Source organism: Varanus komodoensis, unplaced genomic scaffold (genome assembly GCF_004798865.1).
Source record: "Varanus komodoensis strain SLA01 unplaced genomic scaffold, ASM479886v1 scaffold126, whole genome shotgun sequence".
Taxonomy (NCBI): domain Eukaryota; kingdom Metazoa; phylum Chordata; class Lepidosauria; order Squamata; family Varanidae; genus Varanus; species Varanus komodoensis.
In genome coordinates this window covers 404,521-430,920 of record NW_025335363.1, presented here as the reverse complement: position 1 = coordinate 430,920, position 26,400 = coordinate 404,521, and the positions used below count along the sequence as shown (strand labels likewise).

The window sequence follows — 26,400 nt, the reverse complement described above, 5'->3', positions numbered from 1 at the left end:
ACTTAAACAACACCAACTAGAGGAATCTGCACTGCATCGCTCCATCGGGTACAATGCAGCAAAACGTGGAAAAATGCAGCACAGTTGCACAACAGTCCTGCAGTGTGTGAGCATCCCTTGCCCTGGAAGGCGGCCCCTGGGCTCACGACCAGGCAGGGCAGGGCAGGGAGTGGGGACCCGGCTGCAGCCGGGGACCGACCGGCTCGGGCAAGGAGCCACGTTCCCGTGCGGCTTTCCTGTCAAATCCGGTGCTGCCCGCAGCCTCTTGCATCGCCCGCTCTTCGGAGCCCTGCCTTCTACTGGCAGTAGAAAGTGAGCGCGTCCTCTTGGTTCCCTCGGATGAAGGCGACAGGCGGGTGCAGGTCCCTGGAGACGGTCTCCAGCCAGGCCATGTAGAGGGCGCTGGGGCAGGCCCCTTTCCGCACCACGGGGAGGCTCCTGCATGATCAGGGAGCGGGGCGCAGAGGGAAAGTGGGGAAACGCTTTTGAGCCGTGGTTCGCAGCTGCGAGTGCCCGCGAAATCCCAAAGGTGCCTTAAGCCAGGCTTGCTCTGCTGTGCAGCAGGGCCTCTTTCATAACTCTGGGGGCTCATTTCAGTCCCCCGGGAGCTGCTGCACCACTGGCTGCAGAATTCTGATGACAGCAGCAAGCGAACGAGGCTGTAAAGCCAAGTTTGGCTTTCCTAGGTGACTGGCACCATTTCCTAACGATCCCCTTCCAGCTGGCGTGAAATTTATTTTAGAAAGGAAGAGAAACAGGAAGCTATATGAGATTGCCAGCTACCCATCCCAAAATGCCCACGCCTTGAAAGAGAAGCGGGGAGTGACTCACATGACTATGAGGGCTGCGTTGCGGGAATGGTCCTGTAGAATCTCATGGAGACGCATGTGCTGTTCAGACTGAAGCAGGTGGGAAACAAGGACAAGAGATGCATGGAGGAGATCTTCAATGCCTCTGTTTTACTCCAACAGACACTTGCAACCAGAACGGGCAATCGGCTGCGCCCGCCTCGCTCACCATTTCTGCTCCAGCCCCACCTCCCATTCGCTCGCCACCCGGAGAGCTTGTGTGCACCTTGAAACACCCTAGGAACAGTTCTCCAAACTCCTCAGTTTAGCAGAGAATTTTAAAAGCTACAAATGTGTGTGTTTACTGCTGTGACCTGGAAACCTAGAAACAATCATCCACTGCCATGATGGGAGTTGTCATAGCAGTTTAGGGAAGGATATATTGCATGAACAAAAGTATTATCTCTCAAGAATGGAATTTTTGCTCCTGCTTTCTCCTTGCAGTATTTATTAGTCTTTGAGCTAAAAGCAATTCAAAACAGTATTAAAAGAAACCAGTCTAGTTAATTGGGAGAGCTTTGTCAACAATCTAAAATTGTTGTTGCTGTTAGTCGCGAAGTCGTGTCTGCCCATCGCGGCCCCATGGACAACATTCCTCCAGGCCTTCCTGTCCTCCACCATCCCCCGGAGTCCACTTAAGCTCAGACCAACTGCTTCAGTGACTCCATCCAGCCACCTCATCCTCTGCCATTCCCTTCTTCTTTTGCCATCTATTGTTCCCAGCATTAGGCTCTTCTCCAGAGAGTCCTTCCTTCTCATTAGGTGGCCAAAGGATTTGAGTTTCATCTTCAAGATCTGGCCTTCTAAAGAGCAGTCAGGGTTGATCTCCCCTGGGACTGACCAGTTTGATCGCCTTGCGGTCCAAGGGACTCACAGGAGTCTTCTCCAGGACCACAATTCAAAGGCCTCAATCCTTTTGCACTCAGCCTTCCTTATGGTCCAGCTTTCACAGCCATACATTGCAACTGGGAAAACCATCGCCTTGACTACACGCACTTTTGTCGGCAGGGTGATGCCTTTGCTTTTTAGTATGCTGTCTAGATCTGCCATAGCTCTCCTCCCTGAAAGGCTTACTGAGCTAGCATTGCATGATAAGATGTTACCTCTCTTCTCCCAAACCTCTCACCTTTTTCCTGTAGACTCTGAGGTCCTCACTGGAGATCTTCCAAGGGGATTCCTTTTCCAACCCTTCCGTGGCTTCTGGACCTTTCTGGCCCTCATGGAGCCTATACGGGGCTATGAGGTCCTCAAATTCTTTCTGACTGGCATGGGCGGGAAATAAAGAAGTCAAGCTGAAAGCAGGAAAGGGGCACGAAGCCGCAAAGAGGAATAGGAGGGAGGGGTTGTAGGTGATAAGGGACTCTGAGATAAGGCAGAAAGCATGGGCACAAGCCAATATTGGTGGAATTATTTTAAGAGCATTTCATAGCCAGCTGATCAGCCCCCTAAGAAAGAAAGGCCAAATGCACTGTTTGGGGATTGCAGGAATCCACAGTGGCTACCTCTGACTAGCTTGTGATTGATGAGAATGATCCTGGTATCTTTCATTAAACAGGATTTTTTTTCCTGTCCTGGCTCATCTAAGAAGTATTGTTAGAAAACTGCAGTGGTGCCACTGGGCAGGATGTGAGGGCAGATGTCTGGGGGTTCAGTTGGCGGAGTGGGCAGGAGAACACCCGAATACAACAGGATGGCTTAACATATTCTGAAATCGGTGAAGCATGTACACATTTCCATCAAAAGAGCTGGGATGTTGGTAAAGACCATTAAGTCCAGAGGCGGAATTAACCATGGGCACCAGGGAAGAAAGCAGCAGGTTGAATTTGAGGGAATCTGGTATTTCACCTAAGAAATGGATCCTGAAATGCTTTTATTCTCCAGGGACAGCAGTGAGGAAAAGCTTCTGAGTGGAGTGCTCAGTGCCAGCTGTGACACCACAGCTGCAAATGGGGGCCTTCCAGATGTGCTAGACTATAGCCTCCATCAGCCTCAGCCGGCACAGTGGGATTTACACTCCCAGCACAGGTCAGGGATAGTTTCAGAACTCAGAACAGTAACTCAAACTACAAATGTGGATTTCAGGTATCCACACTAAAAGGAGAGTCTATTAGAGGCTGGAGATGGGGGATGATGGGACTGAGACCTCTAAGAGAGGGAGTTCAGGAGGTGTACCTTGTCTCTTCTGGCTTCCACATGATCTCAGGCAGCACCACGACCTCGTTGAAGCCCAGGCGGAATTTGTTCAACAAAAACTGGATCCTGCAGGCCCAGGGTGGGGAGAAAAAGATTGTAGGGGTGGGAAAAAGCAAGCTGCGAACATTCCCCTACCAACCATTGAGGGAGAAGACAGAACAGCAAGCTGGTTGTTACCGATTTAATTCAGCAAGTCATTACTCTGTGATTTTATCATACAGAAGAACCTCAAAGGAGGTTCCGGATCAGCTGTGCTGGACTGCAGCTCCCAAAAGCTCCAGCCAGACTAGCTGGGCTTCCTTTCTCAACAGGGATATAGGAACATGGGAATGTTATTATTATTACATTTCTATACTGCCCATAGCCGAAGCTCTGTGGGTGGTTCACAATGTCTAAGTCACCCATCCAGATTTCAGCCAGGCTGGACCCTGCTTAGCTTCCAAGACTGGGCAGGCACTGGCACTTCAGGCTGTATTTTGCCTTCCGCTGGGCAGGCTTTGGGTGCATTTAATTTAAGGGCCACTGTGCCACGGCCCCTCCCTCTCCCCCAGCGCTCTCATTGGGCCTGTGAGGAATCCAGCCGCGGGTGCCAGGGCTCTTCTCCGCACAGCACATCCGCCGCTTGTGACCTTCTCATCCAACCCCGATTAGAACGTTCCCAGCCCGCGCCCGGGATCCCCGCGGTTTTGCTCGCGACTCCCGCTGCAGCTCGGCTCCCTTACTCTTCCCTGTGCTGCTCCGCGTCGGCGATCTGCCCGCTGATGAAGACTCGGACCTTGCAGCAGCTCCAGCGTTTCCGGCGGGTGAGCAGGTAGGGTATGAGGAGGGTCAGGCCTGCAGGAGCAGGAGAAGCGAGTCAGAGGGGCTGGCTGGTTGGCAAAGAAGTGATGGCCACACACACACACACACACTTGGTGCTTCGTGCAGTGGAGCTGCTCTCAGTGCCTGCCCAGCCTAAAACAGCAGAGGCCCTCCCCTCTTCCAGAGGTCGCCACCTTCCTCTAGGAAAGAAAGACCCCTACCGCCGTCATCAAAGAGCCAGTAGATGTCAATATTTTTCTTCTTCTGCTTGCCCTGGAACACCGTCTCCAGGTGTGGCTCGGCCCCAACTACTCTGAACGCGTCACCTGTGGGCAAGAGTCAACAGCGAGTCTTGGCTAGGGTTCCCATATTGCTTGCGAGCTTCCGGGCCTCAAGTCTGGAAGCTCCGTAGGTGTGAACCTGCAACGGTTTCGTTCAGATCCCTGCCCAGCCAGAGCACGAAAAGGTCCTTGGCAGGAGGTGGCGGCTACTGGGTTGGCATCGTCCTGTCTTGTCCTTTCAACCCAGTCTCCCGCAACCTGATGCTCTTCCGAGGGTCTGGACTAGAACTCCCATCAGCCCCAGTCTGCATATCCAGTGGCCTGCAATGCTGTGAGCTGCAGTCCAATACATCTGGCAGATTCCAGGTTGGGGAAGGCCGTGTTAACCCACACTCCAGCCACAAACTTACGCTGTGGTTTCTCTCTGCTCAGAGCCGCTTCTGGATCCTCAAAGCCCAAGTTCACTGCTCAGGAGAGAGGAGGAGGTTAGTTAGGGCTGTGTGCCTTTTTGTGCATGCGCAAAAACAGGTTTTCAATTTTTTGCATTGCGGTCACAGCTCTCTGAAACGCAGCCATATTTGTCCATGGGCCCCGCTCCCTTCTCCCAGAACTGGTGCCACGTACAGATGTAGCTTCCGGCATTCCCACATCCCTGTCCACCCAGCTCCTTTCCTCCACACACACACACCTACCTTGGGCCTTCACTCTCCGGGACATATCCAGTCCATCTCGCATCCGGAGGACACAGACTCCAGCGCTGAAGTCAAAAGCGTCACTGCAAGGGGGAAAAAGGTTAGCCTTTCATGTGGATCCGAGTCCTCCCAGGAGATCCCGAAAGAAATTCTGGGGGTGGTTGCACTGGGCTGTGGCATCCAAAACAAGAAGGAACCTTGTGGCACTTCAAAGATTATAGGGGCACCATCCCTTGCAGGTTTAAACCTGAAAAGGGGCTGTAACTCCCAGCAGACATGGCAGGGGAATGCTTAGAATTACAGGCATCTTTGGTCTGAACTTATATAGGATTGTGCCTTAACCATATTTCCCAGCCAACACAAGATATCCAAATCTTCCATCTGACACAGTTGACAAGGAGCTCTTTCTGTACTGAGTGAGGCAGGTAGAGGGTGTTTCTGAACATGTGCAAAGTATCTTCTATCCAATGAGTTCTGGTGCTCTCTGGCCTGCCTGCAACTTACAGATTTTATTCATTGGTTTATTTAAAACATTTTTATACTGTTTTTTATCTGGAACAGATTTGTAGATGACTTACAAAAGGACAAAAAGCCGCCCCGAGGCTTCGGCGAATGGGGCGGCATAAAAATGTTTTAATAAATAAAAATAAAAAATAAAAAAAACCATTACATACATAAAGCATAGTTTTCAATATATGGAAATATACAGTAAAAAACTATTCAACCATCAAAATACTGGGTGAATAAAAAGGTTTTGGTCTGGCACCGAAAAGAATAAAGCATTGGCACCAGGAACACCTCTCTGGGGAGCAGATTCCAAAGCTGGGATGCTACCACAGAAAAGCCCGATAGCTGCTCGTCTAGCCTCTTTCTAAGAGGGCTCCAAGAGAAGGACCTCAGTGGAAGATCTTAAAACTTCAGGCAGGTGTATATGGAAGGAGATGCTCCTTCAGATATGCAAGCCCAAAACTGTCTTTATGTTTACATCATTCCTTTTTATGTCTGGTATACAGTTGTCAATCTCTTTGGCCACTTTTGCACGAACTTTCAGCATCTCTGCCCCAAACTGGCCAAATGCCATTTCACACAACCCTTATATACAATCCCCTTTCTAGCTCTCTTTGCCCCACATGCAAGGAGTCCTTACTGTATTATGCTGACATAATTCTCCAGATTGTGGGGAGAGTCGGTCTGCCAATTCTGCTTGTAACCCAGAACTACAGTGTTGGGTCTGAGGCGCCCCAGGCCCGAGACCTGCAGAGATAAACCATTGTTACCTTGACACGCAAGAAAGATACTGTGCAGGAAATCAATCAGGTCAACAAGACTTGTTCTGGCCACCAGAGGCCAACAACCCTACAGTTACAAGTGCATTTCAGAGCATTTTGCTCTTGATCCAGAAAAGCTCCCAAAGAACAAGAGAAAGCAGTCCCTGTAGGCTGATCCAGAATCTAAAAGACGGGACACACAAGGATAGGGGGAGGAAGAGGGAGGAGGAAAGAGTCAAGCTCAGAACTACAATTTGTATAATGACCAGCTGGGCTGGAATAAAACCAGGGCTTAATCTGAGCCAGAGTTTCGCCGGGAAACCTGTTTTGAAGGCATCAAATCTTAAGTCAAGAATAATGATAGGGCCCCAAATGGTGAACACCTAGGGCTTTGTTTGTTTGTTTATTTAAAGTTTTTCTATGCCGTCCCATTACTAAAATGTCTCTGGACTGAGATGGATGGTTACTGCATCCAGGCCAGGTATTTTAAACTGAGAGCAGCAATGGCTCTCCAGAGCCTTGCCCAGCCTTCCTATCTGAGCTCTGAAGGTTTGAGAGCTCCTAGGAAATGGACTTCTTGCATGCCAAGGATGTCTTCTGCCAATGTGGCACAGCCCCTTCCTGGGTCCTGCAGAGGGCCTTCCCCATCCATCTGGGGTTAGGGGCAGGACTTCCAAGACAGACGGTGAGATGTTCCCAGGCTGGCTTGAGCCTCGGAATGGCTTGTCCCGTCACCCAGGAGGAGGCAACTCAGCCAGGGCAGAAGGCATTATTATCTGCTCTGCATGACACGGACTTGCCCCACTGCGGTGCTTCTCTGGGGGAAGCCAGGGTCAAAGTGGTCCTTAGAAACCTCACTGAAATGTTGAGAGTTGACACCCAGAAGTTTAAAACAAACCAAAAGGCAAGAAAGAGAAGGGCCCACCCAGGACACAGAACCACCTTGGGTCTTCGCTGTCATCTTGGCCCCGACACCATCAGAGGAGGCGCCATCTTTGGCCCGAACGGACCACGTGCTGGAGGCTCAGGGCCATGTTCTCAGTTGCGGGCCTCTTGCACTCTTCTGCCCCCAACCGCCCCAGCCTCCCCCAAGAACACCCTCCCCCAAAATTAAAGGCCCTCCACAAGAAGAGCGTTTCCCAGCCTCGCCCAGCCAGAGCTGCAGCCGGCTCTGCACGGGCTGTACCTGCATGAGGCTCCTGGCCCCGGATCGGAGGTCCCCGACGGTGATGAAGTTGTAGAAGGCGCGCACCTTGCGTGCCTTGAGCCACTGCAGCTGCTCGGTGTAGTTCTCGGCACACGCCGCTTCCCGAATCTGCCGGCGCAAAAAGGGGCTCCGCTGAAAGGACGGCTCCCCGTGCTGCAGACTGGCCCCCCAGCACTGCCTTTCCACCCCCCCACAAGGCCCCGCTCCGGCCGCGAGCGCTCACCTCGGCCACGTTCCCACATATCATGAGGCTCACGTCCTTGGTGAAAGCGCCAACGAAATCCACCAGGGCTGGGCGGAAGCTGGGCGGGCCGGAGAGGACCAAACACTGTGGCCTGCGGCGGGGGAGAGCCGTGTCATTATGGGATAGCTCTTCCCACCTGCAACACCACCTGATTTGTGGGCCCCAGCGGCAGGTAAATGACCTCCTTCAGCTTGATTCGGAATCGGCTCAGTCTTTACAAGTGTTTCCAGTGTGAATTCCAAACTTGGGGTCCTATCGTGAGCCTCTAGTGAACCTCAATGCAAGTTGTGTGCACACCGGAGCCTCGCTGGGAAATGCGATTCAATTTGGCACGGCGCACGTGGCCAGAATGGCAGGGATGGCAGAAGCTGCGATGCCACAGGCCGAGTGTTTACACTTGGTTGAGATTTTACTAGATGTGGAGGTTTTACTACACGGCGTAGTGCTTTTATTGACTGTCGCATTTCTCTTCCACCCACTGGCTGAACCTCACTTGGCAGTTCGCAACAATCCACACACACAATAATGCAGTGCACACACACACACACACAATAATGCAATGCTGCCCTCCCCGTGCCTTGATCTGTTTGTCCACCCAACCTAGTATCATTCTGCAACTGAAGTGCCCACTCAAAACAGCCAATCTGGTTTCACAGCCTTCTCTGGAACTGTTGAAGAAATGGAGCTTCACGCTGCACCTGAATTCACCCAAGGAAGGCAGAGGGAGAACTGACGCTATCCGAGCGTCCCCCGAAAGCAACGATCGTCTCGCTGCACCCAGAAAAGCCCCTTGCTTGAATAGTATTCCTGGGTTATACAGAGTGAAGTTGAAACCTATCCAATTACCACTGAATGCAGTGCCAGCAACGGCAGGTACACCCATTAACAAAAGCAGATCTTATCTGCTTGCTTTGATGTTAATTTACAACCGGCAGACTCCCTTCTGTCATCAAAGCAGAAGGTGAGCTGTAACAGGCACCTGTAACACCATCCTGGGTTATCACAGAGATGTGATTGACAACATCCCGAGTCTTCCCAGAATTGGCACTAATTGCCATTCTCCGCACATGCATTCTCCCACCAGGCCGAGGTGACCAGAAAATACTCAAAGCCTGAACATCTACAGCTTAGTCTGAGGGTATGGGGATAACATTTGGGAACTTCCGTATTGAGGAGTTCCCTCAACTTCTTCTCTGCTATCAAGGCTCTCTCTCCTTCCAAGTTGGCCGCAACAATGACTTTCCAAGTGGAAGATTTCTTGAGTTAGTGCAAGCCAATCAGAGTGGCTTCAAAGTGCAAAGGAAATGTACTGCAGAAGCCCGTAACAAAAGCATACTAGCTATAGTTTATGTTGTAAGCTGTCCAGAGAAGAAATCGGACGGCATACACATTTTGTAACTAAGTACATAAATAAATATTCAGGAAGTGCGACAAGGCTGTGAAACTGTTCCCAAAACAAACATCTCTCTTCCCTTCCAGTTTACACGTGCACTTCAAAGATGTGTCTTGGAGCCGATTGCTAGGCTAGACGGAGGTCTCTCCCCTCTTTCACTGATGCTGGGCCCAGGATTCGTGATGGTGGTCCTCCCGTCTCCTCTTTACAGATTCATATGGCTTCCCACAAAATCTGAAATACATTGGCTCCTTCAGGGTCCCCTGGCCTTGGCATCCCAGCTGCAGGTTCCAATCCCTGCTCTTCATTGGAATGAGAATCTGTTCCCACGTTCCGAGCAGGCAATTTTGCTGGAGAAATGGGCCTGATCCCTGCAGCCGATGAAATTCCAAGCTGGAAAAGCTGTTCTGGAAGGATCTGTAATGCTTGATTCATTGCGCAGTGGCATGTTTACAGGACTGAGTTCCAGGCAATTACCAGTGCTGTGCTCAACTCCTGGATGGTTGGGGTCATCTGAAGGAGCGTTCCCCAAACTCGGGACCTTGCACTTTCCTGCCCCACAACCTCCCAGGCAGTAGACCCAGGCACCGTGGCTGTACTTGCTGGCATTGATGGGGCTTGTAGTCCAACAATTCTAGAGGACACCAGCTTGGGGAAGGCTGACCTGCCACAGCTTGACATGACAGGCAACACATCTGCATGTGTGAATCCCCCTGTGCGCCCACAAAAAATTCTGGGCAATCAAGGGGTTACATCTGAAAGTTTGCACCCATCGAGACTGTTGCTCCAAGAGAGCGTTTGCATGGAAGACCGAAACACCGGTAGCAAGAGGACAACAGCTGCCATTCAGCATGGTGGGAGCTGTGTCCCTGTGATGGGGTTGTCCCTCCCTGGTCCTTACCAGCCCCTCAAAAGAAGGTGGCACAGAGAAACCAGGCGCATCTCTCTCTCCGAGGGCCCCCTGCTTCCCCTCAAGAAGCACCAGCATCTGCCTCACCGGAAGTTCTTGACGTGGTCCTCCACATTCGTCAGGTTCATTGCGTTCGACAGCGCCATGTTGTAGGTGCCCGCCTGCACGGAGGAGCCCCAGTTCACCTCTGCAGGGGGGAGAACGTTGAGGAGATGGGGAGCATAGGAAGGGGAGGTGGGCTCCATCCCTACGTAGCTGGCTCCCTTGCACTGGTTCGAGAAGCGACTGTCGGCTGGGTCATGCTGGGGGCTGAAGACCTTTCTCCTGCCTAAACGTGCCCATGATGGCAAGAGCTCACAGCCCTTCCACACGTAAAAGCCAGTCCTGGTTTTCTCCATTCCAGCAAACTGAGGGAGATGCAAGCCACGGGGGGGGGGGGGGGGGCACCATGCAAGAGGGACCTGGCCCCACCCTGAGCTGCTCTTTTGCATTTGGCTCTATCATCCCAACTGAAGATTTGCGGAGTGGTGACTTCCAGGGCTCCAGGTAAAGGACAAGGGATCTCCTGGGAAGCTGCCTTATCCTCAGGCCAGGCCCTTGGTCTGCCTAGCTCTGTATTGTTGACTCTGGCTGGCAGGGGCTGCCCAGGGCTTCTGCCTGGAGTCCTTCCGTCTACCAGAAGACCAAACCCAGGACTTCCTGCATGCCACGCAGGGCTCTCTCGCTGAGCTACGGTCTCTCCCATCCCAGAAGTCTGCTCACCCCCCACTCATGGAACTTCTGAAAATGCCCCAAATCCTAACCCAGCAGTTGCGATTCGCCTTTGAGATTCCGCGGGCTCCAAAGGCAGGGGCAAACAGCTTAAGAAGCAAATTCTCCACAGCTTGGTTGGCTGATGCCACGCCACTGTGATGAGCACCTTGAAGAGGGCAAGTCTGAGAGGAACTGAACTGGGGGCTTGTACCTGACAGGTCGTTTTGCTAGCGAAATGCACAAGAACTCCAGGCAAGCTCCAGCCGCTCTGGCTCGGGCCCCCACCCAGCCCCCCGGGGGAAGCCCAGGAGCCCTACCTGGTTTCTTGTAGGTGACGTACGCCAGACTCACGATGATTATGCCGACGACAATGAGGGCGGCCCACCAGGTCAGCAGGAACATGATGACCACAGAGACGACGGAGCCAAAGAGGGCCGTCCATTTGCTGAAGTAGCGGAACGAAGGCCTCCAGCCTGGGCGGGGTGGAGGAGGAGGATCGTGTGAAAAGCGGCAGGCGTAGGAAGCCCCGAACCAGGTGTGAGGAACCCCATCGATGACCTAACATATACCGCGCACATTTGGAGCACCAAATATTTGAGGGTTTTACTTGTCCTGCAGGACAGTATAACTCCAGTATAAGAAGAACAACAAATGATGGCACAAAGAGCATTGGGAGAATCCATCTGTTAGAGCACAGAGCACCCGAAATACGGCACACATATGGAGGGCGCTCTAAGATGCACCTTGGAGTTACTTTACTTTTAAAACGCATTCATCCATTTTAATTTATATGTGTTTCTGGGAGCAAAGCATCAGGAACTGCATCAGCCTGGAGCAGCAAACTTCCTTAACTTTGCAGTCTCTGCAGCCTGACCCACAAGAGACTAGAAGGACAAAGTACAGAGCTCTGCACCTGCCCACCTCCAGGTAAGCCACCAGGGAACAGAGCGGGGGCTGTGGGGGCTGCAGGTCTGCCCCACAGCAGGAGAGAGTCCAGCCAACGGGAATGGAATGGCTGAATTCCGACTGGGCCAGCACAATGCCTCAACCTGACAACTCCGTAATTTGCAAGGCAGCGTCAGTGTCTAATACTAAGGAATTTTCCAAGCTGTGCAAAGCCAAGTCTGATCACTAGTCCGATAGGCAGCACTGCCCCAGCATGCATGCATGTTTCTTCCCTGCATCCTCCATGGGGCATCTGCCCCGTCCTCCTTACCGGGGGAGTTGGTGATGGTGGCATGGAAGCAGCTGAAATTGATGAGGGCGTAGGAGCACAGAAAGAAGTTGGAGATGATGGGTGCAATGGTGTTCAGCTCGGCTGCAGATGCAAAGGAGAGAGTTAGCCAAAGCCGCCTCATATACTAGCACAGAGCACGGTGAGGTCTTGGGTGCTCCACTCAAGAGGCTAGTCCTCAGGGGTCTCACTTCCACGCTAAGTCAATTTCACCAATGTTAATTCCTGGCTTATTTAAGGCTGTGCAGTAATTTCATTCACATTCATTGGCAAGATGCACTTTTGCTCCAGCTCCACCCTCTCAAACCACCTCCATTCGACATATTCTTATCTTTGACCTCGTCTGAAAAGCCATTCATGTTTTGGGCATGGAGGGTGGGTTACCCGGCTGATGGGGAAAGCTGCCCTCACTTACCAATGAGGATGAAGGCAATGGCCAGGATGAAGGTCAGGGCATAAGCCCGCAGAGGCTCCTGGTTCTTTCCATACCCCTTTGCAAAGAAGCCGATGAGGGGGTACAGATTATCCTGGCAGAGGCACTGAAGGGAGGAAAGGAACTCGGTGAAAGAAGCCCAGAGGAGTGCTGTTTCAGTGTGCGCATCAAAGGAGCAGTTTTAAAATGTCCTGATTCCACATCAAACCTTCCTCCAGCCTTGGGGTCAGCAGATGCTCCGAGCTCCAATTTGCAAATACTCAGCTCGAGTGGGGTAGAAAGCACTTTTACTCCCTCTCTCACTGGGGACCAAGGAGGGGCATCTGGAGCTTGCCAAATTCCTTCTTTGTGTCTCGCTCGTCATCTGCTCATCAATGCATTTTTATTATTTTTAGGGAAATGGCAGAATTTGGCTGCACGTGTGCTAATTCGCACTTACGCTGACACACGAACAGACACGCGCACCCATGAGAATTAGTGCTAACACACTTCAGCACCAGCGAATCTCAACACAGAAATCAAAAAGCAGTCCACCATAGGTTGGCTTTCTAACATCTGGACTCCTTTGACTCTGTGTGGATTTCTCCAGCATCCCTGGCCCAGGCAGCAGATTCAGGACTGAAAAAAGAAAGCATTTTTCCACAATTAACCCTAATTAACTTAAGGAATTTGCAGCCATGGGATGGGAGGGTCTTCCTCTGAGAGGCCCCTTCCCCAAACTGGGGCCCGGCCGGCAATCAGTCATGATGCTTCAGCGGACACACAGTCTTCAGAAGCAGCATGCCAAGCCGTTTTGGCTGCTCGGCAGAGGCAACAGAGGGGAGGTCTTGCCACATAGGCAGGCATCTCCCCCTGAAGCGTGTGCTCTCTTCGGGTTGTAAAAGACGTTGTTTCACTTTTGGAACATGGGAAGGATGAAGACGTGGCCTCCTGAACCAACAGTCTACCCGGAAGCCAGGCCCCATAAGTGAAGCTTGACTGACACAGGAGTTGCTGGAGTTGTTACTATAGCAACCCCGGGAGAGGCCTGGCCAATGGGGGGTCCCAATCTGGCTGTCTGGAGTCCCCCAAAGGCCCCCCTGTTCCCCTGGCCCATTCCCCCCTCTCTGAGCACAACTCATTGGATGGTTTCCCAGCTAGCTACACAAGGCCGAAACACCTCTCCAAAGGCTTCGTTTGAGTTATTTATTAGATTTATATCCCGCCTTTTTTCTCACAAAGAACTCAAAGCAGCTTACTAGCTGCTCAGCAAAAGGTCCGTGCCCTGGTGTGCATATGCCCAAAATACACAACAGGGGAAGGTTTTCCTCTCAAGGATTTATTCTTGAGAATAACCGGCAACCGACGAATCCTTCCGGACGGAGGATCTGAGCAGTCCTCAGTTGGCCCTTTTATACATTGATCATTTCAGAGTTTCACGTAACACAGCCCACACGTTCCAACAGGTTACAGAAGTGAAAAGTTGCAAAGCTGTGATCTTCCCCACTTGCATGCCAAAGATTCTCTGAAGGAGAGGGGAGGAGGTGGATGGGGTGGGCTGGTGCCCTGTGTTTGAGCTGCTGTTCTCTGTCCGACTGTCCTTCTCTGGATTGGTGCCTGGTCAGTGTCAGCTACATTGCAAATGTACATTTGCAACGTACATTACATTTTTCTTTCATTCTAGGAAAAAGGGTCTTCCTCCGGCCTGGTTATGTGTCCACAATTGCCCGATTTAACCAATGAAAGCTCTACCCATTGATTTGTGCATCACAACACTAAGAGCTTTGAGCTGAAACATGCCGTACTTTCTGGCATTCTGGGTCAGCCCCTTTTTGGCTTCAGCCCAGTCCTGTTATTGGACTGAGACTTCCAAAGGTTTTTGGAATGGGAATTTAGCCCCTAGACTGAGAAAACAGTTCTGCAGCCCTCAGACGATCTGTGGCTTCACGGGAAGAAGTGACAGCAGAGACTGGGAACTTGGGCATTTTCTGGCCTGAATTGCCTTGTTCCGAACAGGGATAGTCTGGGCAGAAGGGGCATCGGCACCCATTTCCCCATCCCAACATACCTGGAAGACTTTGGGAGCAGAAACAAGGCAGGCCAAGGCGGAAGACAGCGTGGCCGCAAAAATGCCAGCTGTGATGAGGGGGCTGAATGCCGACACCATGCTCATGGTCTAAGAGACAAGCAGGGAGATGAGGATGAGGATGAGGATGAGGATTTCTATATTGCTCATAGCTGAAGCTTTCTGGGCAGTTAACAGCAACCCATTAAAAATGCAGTATAAAATACAAGCCACATTAAAACATCATCAAAACAACACCATACAAACATTTAAAGCCAACAAAATATAAAACAATTCCAGTAGTTAAACAAAGTAAATATTAAGACCTATCTAAGCAGCTAACCGTCTCTCAGGACACTAACTAAATGCCCTGAGGTAGAGGATGTCTCAGCCAAAAGCCAGAAAGCTGTTAAGGTTGGCAGCAGGTGGGCCTCAGTGGGCACCCTGTTCCATAACTGGGAGGCTGCCACTGAAAAGGCCCTTCTCCTTGTTGCCACCAAGTTAGCCTCCCTTGGAGGTGGCAATCAGAGGCAGGCCCCAGTTCCTGATGATTGTACGTGGGACGTTTGTGGCCGGAAGTGGTGCTTGCTCAGGTACTGAGGTCCCAAGCTGTGTGAGTGTTCTGGTGGTGGGGAATCTCTGTCCCTTCACTTGCTGCAGTTTGACTCCCAGTCTCATCTTCCCTGACCACTAGCCACAGTGCTCACAGGGTTCATCATCTGCCAGCCGACTTGACCTCTTTCTATCCCACCATCCATCCTATGCAACTCCAGTGGGGAGTGAGCATGGATGTGGACCCACTATAGTCTCCCAGACAGGCACTGGCCAAGCTTGGACCTGCTTAGCTTCTGCAAAGCTGCTGCATCGTGTACCATCAGACCACGTCCTGCAGTGACCATCTGGCCAGAAAATACTGTGCAGGAACCCTCTGGCCTTTGTCCATGGTGGTGGAACCCGTCAAACAGGCTCAGCTGAACCTTCAGGGCCTTCTCCACGCTGCAGCCTCTTTCTACAACTGGGGGGAGATCTTGATAACTTTATGATAGGGGCTCTTCAGCCACACCGCCAACGGCAGAGGGAGAGGACCCAGGAGTGCCAGCTTCTCCTACCTGGTAGTCATTGGCAAGGCCGTATTCGCAGGTCCCGGCCTCGGTGCACTCTGTGAAATTCCACCCAGACAGACAGCCCAGGCCGACACAGTCCCCGCCTGTGAAGTTGGAGGTCCCCAGAGTGTCATTCATGCTGCCACTGGCATCCCGGATCACACAAGTCCCTGGCAAAAGGGAGGGAGAGGTTCGGAAAACAATGGCAGAGCGGAATACCTGGCGTGAGCATGATGGCCCCGTGTGCTGAACTGCGCATTCTTTACCTATGGTGGCAGCGATGGCCAGGTACGTCAAGGTGGTCAAGAAGATGGCCATCAGTGTCCCCTGGGGAATGGCCACAGCCGGGTCCTGGAAAGCAAAGGGCAAATGAGGGACCACCCCCAGCTGCCTTCCGTCCTGCACCTGCCACGGCCTCGGGGTGGCTCAAGGGCTTCCCTCTGGGCTGCTTGAGAGGGCCAAATGGGACTTGCCAGCCTCATCACCAGCCGGGCTGCCGTTCTGCAAGTCTGGCACCTTCTCTGAAGACTTGTGAAGGCCGGGAGCAGGCTTTCTGTTTTCCCACCATTTTAACCAATCCGACTGCATTCTTTCTAACACTGCTTTCTTCCATTTTGATTTTACTGTTGCCTGTATGGTTTATGCTGCTTTTTGTTCAGGTTTTTTTTCTCATTTCATTTAAGCCATCCTGGAAGTATTTTACTGAAGGGTGGCACGGAAATCTTTAAAATAAATCCACTTGAGGGAAGAATGTCTCCAGCAGGTCCCCTCCAGCACTTTGGTGCAGCCCGTGATCAGTCTCCCCCATGCAGGAAGATCACAGGGGGCCCAAACCACCCACCTTGAGGTCTCCTGAAATATTAGCTCCAGCCAAGATCCCTGTGGCTGATGGGAAGAAAATGGAGAACATGCCGAAGAAACTCCCGGACTCGCCTCGCCATTCAGGCCCGATATTCTCCAAGAAGATGTCACCTTCAAAAAGGGGAGGAAATTAGTCTGGCGATCTACCCAGATGAAATGGAGGAAGAGCAGAGTGGTGCATTCACAGGGTGGCCATGTTTACTCTTTCACATAGGACAATCCTCTCTTGGAAGGGCTGCCAGAGGACTGTCCCCTACTTGAAAGGGTGTCCTGCCTAGATCTAGAACCATAAAAAGCGTTGTCCTTCCGCAGTTAAGCAACAGACTGAAAAGGAAAACTGGCCGCGTCTTCCACACTGTATGGAGAGGTGCTGCACTTGTATTTCAATTAAAATCATTATTTCTAAAGATGCATCTCTGCATATCCATTAGCACACCGATATTCCTGTCCGCTTCTGAGCCTGTATTGAAACTGATATCCTCTTGTTTCCCTCTCCTGGTGATGCATTTCTTTGTTTTTGAGGAGTTGCAAGTACCCATCCCAATTTGGGGGCTTTTTTTAAATGCGGACTGAAACTAGATTCATGACATTGTCTTACTTGGAGTGAGGCTATCTATCTATCTATTCATCCACCCACCCAACTTATATTCCACTATAACTAGTCCAAAGACTCTCTGATTGGTCTAACCAGGTCAGTATTGTGTGCTTGGATTGGCAGAAGCACTCTGGGATTTCTTTCTAGCTCTTCCTGGGAAAGTCAGGAATCGAAAATGGGACCTTTCTGCCTTTCTGCTACTGAGTGGGACCTTTCCTGGACTGGAGCACAACTGCTCTGCAACTGCTCCCCAAAAGGATCATGGGGCATCTGGCCCTTACCACGATAGCTGAAGTAGCCCTTGGCCATTTTCTCTGGCGTGGCGGGGATGAACGTCCCAATGAAGTAGTTGATGAAGGAGATCATGATAACGAAGAAGAAGACCACTTGAGCCTGAGAGGAGAGGAGAGAGTGGGCAGCCAATGCGAAAGGAGGGAGCAATCTGTTTCTTGACCTAGCGGGATGCCAACTCGGATCCCGGTTCTCAGCAATTTATCCACACTATCTTGGTTTTCCTCCCCTTTAACCACCACAAAGGCCAAAGCTCAGTGGGACAGCAAACATTGCCATGTTCTCAACCCTTGGCTTCTCCTCTGTTAGGAGACTTTAGGTAGCCGTGGCCAATCAGGAATCTTGGGGCTTGTAGTTTAGTATGGTACTGTTAGAAATCTTTCCTGTTCCATGCAAGACACACAATTCACAAAACTGCAATTCCCGGGGTCCCCAGGGCAGACAGCATAGGTAGTCGAGTCTATAGCAGCCTTCCCAAACTTGTCACCCTCTGGATGTGTTGGGCTACAGTTCCCCTCATCCCCAGCAGGCATGGCTATGGGCTAGAACAAGCTAGCACTCTGATCCTTCCTCTCTCCTAAAACTAAGACTTGCATCACAGGGAGTTCAGAAAAAAGCAAAACAACAGCAATTAGTGGTGCAGATTTTAATCCGCTTTGCATAATTGATTCTACTTTGGAAGGAACAAGAAATTAACAAATGCACCTAGCAATCTTGCACAACCTCTTTCCTTCCTGCCAGGAATTAGGGCTGCCAATTTCTTTCTTGCTCCCTGCTCCTGTCCTGTGAATGGCAGCTTGATCTGATGTGCAAGCAAATGATAACACCTCGCTCTGGCTACAAAACGCTTGCCCTGATGATTATCTGCAGCTCAGACTGCTACTAATGCCACAAAAGCAGCCCAGCCTGTTGTGTTTTCCCCAGTCACTTGGCAAGCCTTAACAGGCACTGCCCATACGCTCTCTTCACCGCTTCAAGGACTGGAATCCTGATTCTGCCCGGCTCTAACCGCTCAGCTCCACTTCCTTCTTGAGAGTGGGCCAGAACCCAACCGCTGCCTTCCTCCCATTACCTTCGCCTCCCACTCCATGCCAGCCAAGGCGATGCCAAGCAGGACGGTGATCGTGATCACGCCCACAATCCGGATGTCGTTCACCGGGTCAGTCATCACGGCATCGAATTCCTGTTGGGGAACAGAGGGACGCGGAGAAATGCGGGCGACGTCCCCAGCAGTGCCTTCCCCCAGGGCTCGGGGCTCGCTTCACTGGCCTTCAGCTCACTGCCCACTGCCGAGTCGGCGGCCCCGCTCCCACTCCACAGGCAAAAGCTGGCCGGGGAGGCCGTCCAACCTTCGTGGAGAGGAGCGTGGCCTGCGGGACGTGGCACGATGCTGAGAAGCAGGCCTAGCAAGCGAACACAACGGCGCACACGAACGTGAAGCAGCGCTGTGTCACCCAGGGATCGCCTCCAACCGACGCGTGCCCACTAGAACATCCGAAGGCCTGCTGCTTCCGTCCCACCTCCACCTGCGTTTCGTTTCCTCCTCCTGTTATTCCCAGCTCGGGAAGGCTGGGGTGGGTGCTGACTGCGGGTTTAGGAAGGCAGCAGGCCTGTGCAGTGAGGCCAACTCGGCCCGCAAGGAAACAACTCGCACGGCCTCTGTGGCAACGACCTGGCCTCTCGCTTTGGCAGAGATCAGACGGGCAGAAATCAGTGGCAAAGACGCCTTTTCGCACTGGGAAGCACGTCAGGGCCACCCGGGAACGGCTGAGTCGTGTTGAAGGGAATGGCTACGGGGGCTGATTTCTGAGGGTGGGGAGGGAGGGAGCGAGGCCACGCCTACCACCAGGAGGTCCTTGACGGTCTCGGAGAAGCCCACCACGTGCATGGCGACAGCGACGGCATTGGCGAAGGAGAAGAGGAGCCCAATGGAGCCCCCGAGCTCCGGGCCCAGGCTGCGGGAGATGAGGAAGTAGGTGCCCCCTGTGTCAGACACAACAGCGACGATTCAGGTTCCTGTCCTTGATTTCATTTCTGCACCACCCCTTGCCAAGCCCTCTGGGGGGTCTGTAGCGATTCGAGAGATGCCGTCTACTCCTCAGGGCCGGGCCGGCCACGAGGCACGTGCGAGTCACGGCTCCGTGCAGAATGAGATGTGACGCTTGCACATCCTGGACCCTGCGTGGCTGCTGTTTTTGAAAAGCTAGCCTTGGGGGCAAACTAAACTGAGGCTCTGGAAGGATGGAGGAAGGGGCTTGAAGGTTTGGTTCCCTGCATCATCCTGATCTGAACCAGGAGGTCCCATTGCCTGCCGTCTGCCAAAAGCTCCCATTATGAACCGCCTTATGGGAATTCCAGAACTAGATCCATATCCATCATCTCCTCCCGTGAAGGTACCAAAGGCTTTTGCCATGCAGTTTCTAGGATTCACAGCCCAGGGTTGGCTCTGAGTTCTGGGGAGCCCGTGGACATGACAGTCTTGGTGGGGAGCCCTTGCTGAGCAGCCCCACCTCCTTGTCACTGTCACACTTCGTTTCCCTGTCCCAGCAGACACAACCTGGGTCACTGCCGCAAAGGGGAACGCACAGCAAGTAAAGGCGGAAGTCCTCCATTTGGCTCCTGCAGCTAAGAGAGGGTTGGAGGACAGGCAAAAACAGCGAGGAGGAGGAGGAGGAGGAGGAGGAGGAGCAGGGCCAGAGGGTCGGTGTGCATGAGCACGGGGATGGAGGCCCCAGCATGTGTCCGTGTAGCTCTGCATAATGACCTCACAGCTCCTCACACTCAATACACATGCAAATACTGGTTTCAGGCCTTTAGAATTCCCACCGAATCACCTCTCCTCCTTTTTCACTGGATACAGTCCAGACCTTGCTGGGAGCACAAGGACGGGCTGCTGAGTAGGAAAAGATCGCTTACCCGATTTGACCTTGCCGTTGGTGGAGATGGCCGAGATGGAAAGGCCAGTGATACTGGTCACCACAGAGGACATCAGAATGATCAGCCAGGTCAGCCCTGAGGAGGCAAGAGACAGCCATGCGAGTTAGAAGCTTGTGGCATCATTCAGCAGCCGTCTCCAAATATCCGTGATCCTGGAGGCCTAGATGTTTCAACCCCTTCCACCACTTCTTGTTTTGCCAGATATGTAACTAGCTAAACTGTTTTGTGTGATATTTTTCTTTCCTGTAGAAAGTGGGTGAACATGTACACTCAAATGTGACTGAGAAGAAAAAAAAGTTACTGGAAAACTCAGTAGAGGAGTAAAGGATGGAGAAGTATCAAGCGGCATTTTAACTGTTAACATTATTGGTTTTATCTGGCCAGGGCGGCTTATTTTATACTGTATTGCTGTATTTTAATTTTATATTTATATTTTAATTTATATTATAATTATTTTAATTTATTGATGTGAGCTGCCCTGAGGCTTCGGCGAATGGGGCGGCATAAAAATGTTTTAATAAATAAATAAAAATAAAAAAGTAGCAACATTTCACAGAAAGATTTGAAACAACAGACTTTCATATAGTCAGATTCTCTGTATCTGAAAATCCTTTTAAATCTTTGCTTCAGAGATTTGTTTGTAAGGGGTACATGCAAAACCATATCATTTCCTTTGGTTTATTTCTTTTTAAGGATACAATCCCATGCGTGTTAAGACAGAAAAAAGGCCTACAATTCCCAGAATGCCCCAGCTAGCCCAGCTGGCTGGGGAATGCTGGGAGTGTTGCAATTTGTTTCCTGTCTAAACAAGCATAGGATTGTGCCTTAAAGAGTTCTTAAATGTAGCCTTTTGATACAAACCTTCAGAGAGGATGGTGCAAAACACTAAAAAGAAGTAAAATACACAATACAAAAGTGGACATGTTAAATTGGTAGGCAAAACCAGAAATCCCTTAGCAAGACTAGAAGTATCTGTTAAGAAACTTCAACCATTAAAGCCATGGATTCTGTTTTTAATCTTTCACACCAAGCACATGAAAAATAATGATGTAAGCATGAGGCAAGCTTCGCTGGGGAGACATGGATATTAATTGTTGATGAATAACGCAATAATGTTATCAGCTTGGATATAGATTACCCGGAATCTGGTGAATAAGGCTTTCATTGTGCAATTGAACTGCCTTATGTGCCACATTTTACCAGGAGTTGAGACAATGCTGTTTCCCTACTGCTTTTTCCTCATTTTTCTTGCCTAGGAAAGAATAAATTAAGGAAGACAAAAAGGAGTATCTGCATAAGGATGTTCAGACATTGTAAAACCCATTATATCTATCTTTTGTGAATGACCAGGCTGCTTTTGTTCCATCATCTGTCCACTAATGCCACTGGATTTCACACAAATGCATTCCTATGCACTTGTGCATATTCACACTCTCAAAAATGTGTGCACGCATCCAAAATGCACAAATCCCTGAAAAATGCTTTGTGTCAGCCTTTGGCAGAAAGATACATTTTTGGTCAGTGCTTTTTAGTTTTTCATACTTCTCTACAACTAAATTTGCATAAAACTATGGAAAAATGTTTAAAAGCCCAACAGTCTGTAAATCTACAGCAACACGGGGAAAAACTGGTCCTCCACAAAATCTGCAGTTTGGATTCTTAGAAATTCAAACAAGTCTGATTCTGCTGCAGATTTCTGTGCACAAGATTTTTTGATTGTTAGTAATACCCCTTTGCCTGGAAGTATCCTAACTTAAACAAACTGAGAACTCACTGAAACCAGTGCAGGTCATTAATTGTGAACTGTCATTTTGATTTTGGCAGGAATTATGTTAAAGTAATTTGCACTGCAACCCTAGGCATGCCTTATAAATAAGTAGGCATAGGAGGCTGGTCATAGTTTGGATTTAGTCATTTTTAATTTCTCTCTCTCTCTCTCTCTCTCTCTCTCTCTCTCTCCCTCCCTCCCTCCCTCCCTCCCTCCCTCTCTCACACACACACACACACACACACACACACACACACACACACACACACACAAAGGGGGTAACTCGTCCCATCTCCTCCTTCCTACAGCAGCCCCTTTATGCCCCTAAAAATGCTACACAGAAAGTCAACAGAACCTGCTGAATGGAGTGAGTTGGCATGCAAGCAGATCTTGGATCCAACTTGTTCAATTTCCGTCGTTCAAGCAAAATCCATCCGAAAGAGAACCACCCTTTCACAAAGTCCAAGCGATGCAAAAATTACAGCCATGCAGCACTTTTAGGGGAAAAACTCTCTAAAGGCTCAATTCGATGCAAGCTCAGGCCGAAGAAAGTCTGCAAAGTCCAGCAAAGCTGGCTGGAAGCCCAGGACTTATTTCTGTCCTAACATGCATAAAGCGGGTGCCAAGGGAGGCACAAACCCCCTAATCAGGACTGAGCACCCTCAGCAGTCAGAGTACAGGCAAAAATGTGTGTGTTTACAGGAAATTAACTAGGTGAGGGTCTTGAACCCAGAACCACCTTGTTAATGTTGTTATTATGTGTGATGTCTCAGTCCACCAAGCTCAACTGTGCTTTTTTGCTTTGCTTTTTCCTTTTCTTTCTTTCTTTCTTTCTTTCTTTCTTTCTTTCTTTCTTTCTTTCTTTGCATTTATATACCACCCTAGTAGCCCAGAGGGCTCTCTGGGTAGGTTTACAAACATTAAAACCTACCAATCCTAAACAAATAAATAATTGGCTATACCACGGCAGTATAAAATAACATAGTTAAATGAATTAAATAAATAAATATAGCATTAAAATTAACTAACTTTAAATATTGGTTAAATAAAAAGGTCTTGACCTGGTGCTGAAAAGCATATAATGACAGCACCAGGCAGCCCTCTCTAACAACAAGCATTAAAAATGGTTCCCACAAAAAAAAAAAAAAAAGGAAGGTTCCCATCCATGGCTTTAATTTCGGCCCCCAGCTACCCATGTGCAGAAAAATCATCTTACCTATTCCAGCTTGTGCGGTTATCCATGGAAGACGTAGATAAAGGATCACACCCCAGATATTCAACATGCACCGGATCTTGGGAAACAGAAGCGAAAACTTGAGAAAGGAGGCACTTACTCATAATAATCATGTGTACTTTTACTTGAAGGAGAAAAGACCAGCAAAGAGATGGCTGCCCCAACGTGCTTCTTCCCAGAGGTGCTTCGTATTTCTGGAAGAGGATGAGCACTCCACCCCTCTGGGTCATCCACTGGTTTCATTCTCTGACTTTACCATGACACCCGTCACCCAGCCGAACCGGACAGGTTCTGCTTCTGGCTCGTCCGCTTCCACGTCCTTCTCCTCCCCATCCTTCGTACCAGGTTCCGCACCTGGATCTCCAGAGTCCGAACTTCCAGGAAATGTTTGCCCCTTGCCCTGAATAAATAACACAGAGGAAGAAAAATGCTAAAGCCATTATTTTTAATTTGTGGGCAGTATGACATTTCTCACATTTTGGAGGAAAACTCGGCTGTTTTGTAACTCTTGCATGCAGCTTTTTCCCAACTTCACACGCTTTACACATGTTGGACTGCAATTCCCAACATACCCATCCACCTGGCTAGAGGCCTGGGCCTTGTAGTCCAACACACACCAGGATAGGGGAAGCTGACTTGACAACCAGAAGAGCCGAGCTTGGGAGATTGGTTGACACTTAGCTGGCCACTGGTTTCTCCTGGGAATAAACACCCTTTGCTCAAATCCCAGGGAGAAAGCAACCCACTTTGGACTACACAGAAAGCAAAGGAGGGTGTCCAGAACTCTAGCGGTGGTCAGGCTTCAGTCTTGTGTTTCCTATTTTTCCTTTTTACTACTCTTTGCATTTTCCACCTATTAGTTTTATATTCACATGCTCCAACAATGCACAGGTGAAAATAAAGAGCTGGGCACATGCATAACAAGCATCAAGAAAGATGTAGCTGGAAAGGATCCCAAATCTCTTTGCAATCCTAACTATTAGGCTGTAAGGGATCCCTGGAAAGTCATACTGAATTTATTTATTTATTAAAACATTTTTATGCCGCCCCATTCGCAGAAGCCTCGGGGCGGCTTACAATAAATAAAAGTAATTATAAATTACAATAAATATAAACATTAAATGACCCCCAAATACATGACAATATATTTCTCCAGTCTCTATATTTACTGGGGACATTGTACTTCTTACTTCCTACAGGCAGTCCCATGTTTTGGCCATGGATCTGCTGGTGAATTGGCTCCTAGGCATGGGAAACTGGGCCATCCCTAGATATAGTTGCATTCTATTTCCCAGCAGCCACTGGTCATGCCCGCTGGGCCTGATGAAGCTGAGAGGTGAACATCTGGATGGTCAAAGCTTCCCCACAGCTGGCATAAATGAAGCCTCGTTGCAGCCTTTCAAACAAGTGTCGTGGCAATTTATTGCTAGCACAAATCTTAGTCCTCTTCCACCCACGCGGCAGAATGAGTGCTCATGCGAGCATTCAAGTCCTGAGGTGCTAAGGAGGGATGGTACCATTTTAACACAAAAGCGGGGGAACCACTTCCCCCTGCCCTATTGCACTAGTGTTAAAAAAGAGGAGTGGGAGAGATGGCTTAGAACCATTTCTATTGGAGACAACCCTCTTCTTCTTTTACTTCTAAGGTTTTTTGCTTGTTTTATTCCACTTGGGGGACATCTGAACGCAAAGCCGTTCCCTGCAGCCTCCAGTACTGCAAAGCTAAGAGAAGCAAACAAGCATTGTTTGCAATCACCAGGGTTCCCTAGGCACCATCTTGCCACTTGTCTCATACCCGATTCCTGTTTGCATTTCCAATTGTTACTCTCTCTGTGCAAACCGTAAAATTGCACAAACTGAACAGCCACTGACATTTGAGCAAACCTCACGGCTGATTCAGTCCACGGAGGAGCTCTGCACAAATGAATATGGGCAAACATTTTTGACGGACATGTGCTCACACTCGTGTTCAACTCTGGCACTTTGAACAGGGCACACTTGCCCATTTTGCAAGCAAAAGTGATATTCACATATACCCGTTCGCAAAGCAGCCAGGCCTTGCCACTTCGGGATTCAACTCCCTTCTGTGCTGCATAGAGAAAAGAGCCCCAAGGTAGCTCACACCGTGACCACAGCTTTCCTCCAGTCCATGCTGATCACGGCAAAGAAAGCTAATTCACGGAAGGGCACCTGCTAGCAAGGTATCTCACCGGGTCTGCATTTCTGAGCATGTCCAGTGAGGGCCGGATCTTCCGACGTCCAGGCGGTGCCGAGAGGGCATAGAATTCATATCGTGGCAAAGCATCAATCGTGGTCTCATAGTCCGGTGGGGCTGAAAGAGATCCATTCTCCTCCGCCGCTTGTGAGTGAGCTGTCACCCCTGATAGGCTTTTATTGGTACCAGGGGCTTGTTCAGAGGAGACCCCACTCTGTAGCTTCCGGATCTTGAACCTCCCGATTGAAAAGACGGTCTTATATGAGGAGGAATCCTCCATTGTCCAATTGGATTGTTCTCACCTGGTGGGCACAAAGAAGAAAATATGCTAGCTTTACACAGTTATGGCAGAGCTTAGTTCTAGTCACGGGTCATGGAATACATTTTGGTACCCAGAAATGATGCTTTCATTAAGAGCTTCAGCTGAAGAATAAGTGAATTCATAAGCAAGACATGAGTATCCCTGATTTTATGCAGATGCCTCATCCTTACCAATCTAGAGTCCCAATCTTGGAACAGGAAACAGTTTGGAGGAAAGAAGATTTTGTGCTTTTAAGTTTTTTACTAAAGATGTACTGTGAATTCTGCACCAAGAAATAGGTGGACTGGGTTGTAATTTTTCTGTAAGGTCCCTTAGTATCTTTCCCAGGTTACTTTTCTAGGTCTTTTTTGTTTTTTTCTGTTTTACTTATAAAAATAAAAACATATTAAAACAGAAATAGGTGTACTGGTGAAGGAAAATTAAAAGCGCATTCAAAGTCATATTTGCATTTTTGCTGCTGATTCAGTTTGGGGAGGTGGAAGGAACCTGGCATCTCACACACCCTTTCTTTGAGGATTTAAGAGCTAGCAACATGGCTATTTCAAATGAAACCCAAACAGCTAATTACACAGAGGACAAAGTTCTCTACACAACGGCATAATGGAACTCTGCACAATGCTAAATTTTTTCTAAGTTTCCCAGGTTTACTTACAGCTCTTTGGAAAAATTTAAATCCAGACAGATTAATGCCACAGATTCGATGGCTATTATTATTGCCATCATCAGTATTAGTGTTCTTACCTTGCTTTTATATCCTTGTGATGAGTCCAAGG

At 49.8% G+C, this 26,400-nt stretch overlaps 1 protein-coding gene across 1 annotated transcript; it reads right to left on the bottom strand.

Annotated features, from left to right (window-relative positions):
* Positions 1-173: 173 nt before the first annotated feature.
* Positions 174-25,585, bottom strand: LOC123019456 (solute carrier family 12 member 3-like). The gene is made up of 27 exons (XM_044422344.1): positions 25,301-25,585; positions 23,925-23,928; positions 23,347-23,444; positions 23,073-23,148; positions 20,068-20,163; positions 18,995-19,134; positions 18,224-18,334; positions 17,142-17,253; positions 16,246-16,376; positions 15,671-15,755; positions 15,411-15,574; positions 14,305-14,412; positions 12,240-12,363; positions 11,807-11,908; positions 10,908-11,063; positions 9,925-10,024; positions 7,514-7,625; positions 7,270-7,398; positions 5,963-6,069; positions 4,816-4,898; positions 4,534-4,587; positions 4,064-4,168; positions 3,764-3,875; positions 3,021-3,107; positions 1,975-2,110; positions 832-899; positions 174-438 (listed from the first exon to the last, which is right to left on the bottom strand). Exons 1-27 carry the CDS (start codon positions 25,583-25,585, stop codon positions 297-299), a joined length of 3,027 nt encoding a protein of 1,008 aa, XP_044278279.1. The 3' UTR covers positions 174-296.
* Between the last annotated feature and the right edge of the window lie 815 nt (positions 25,586-26,400).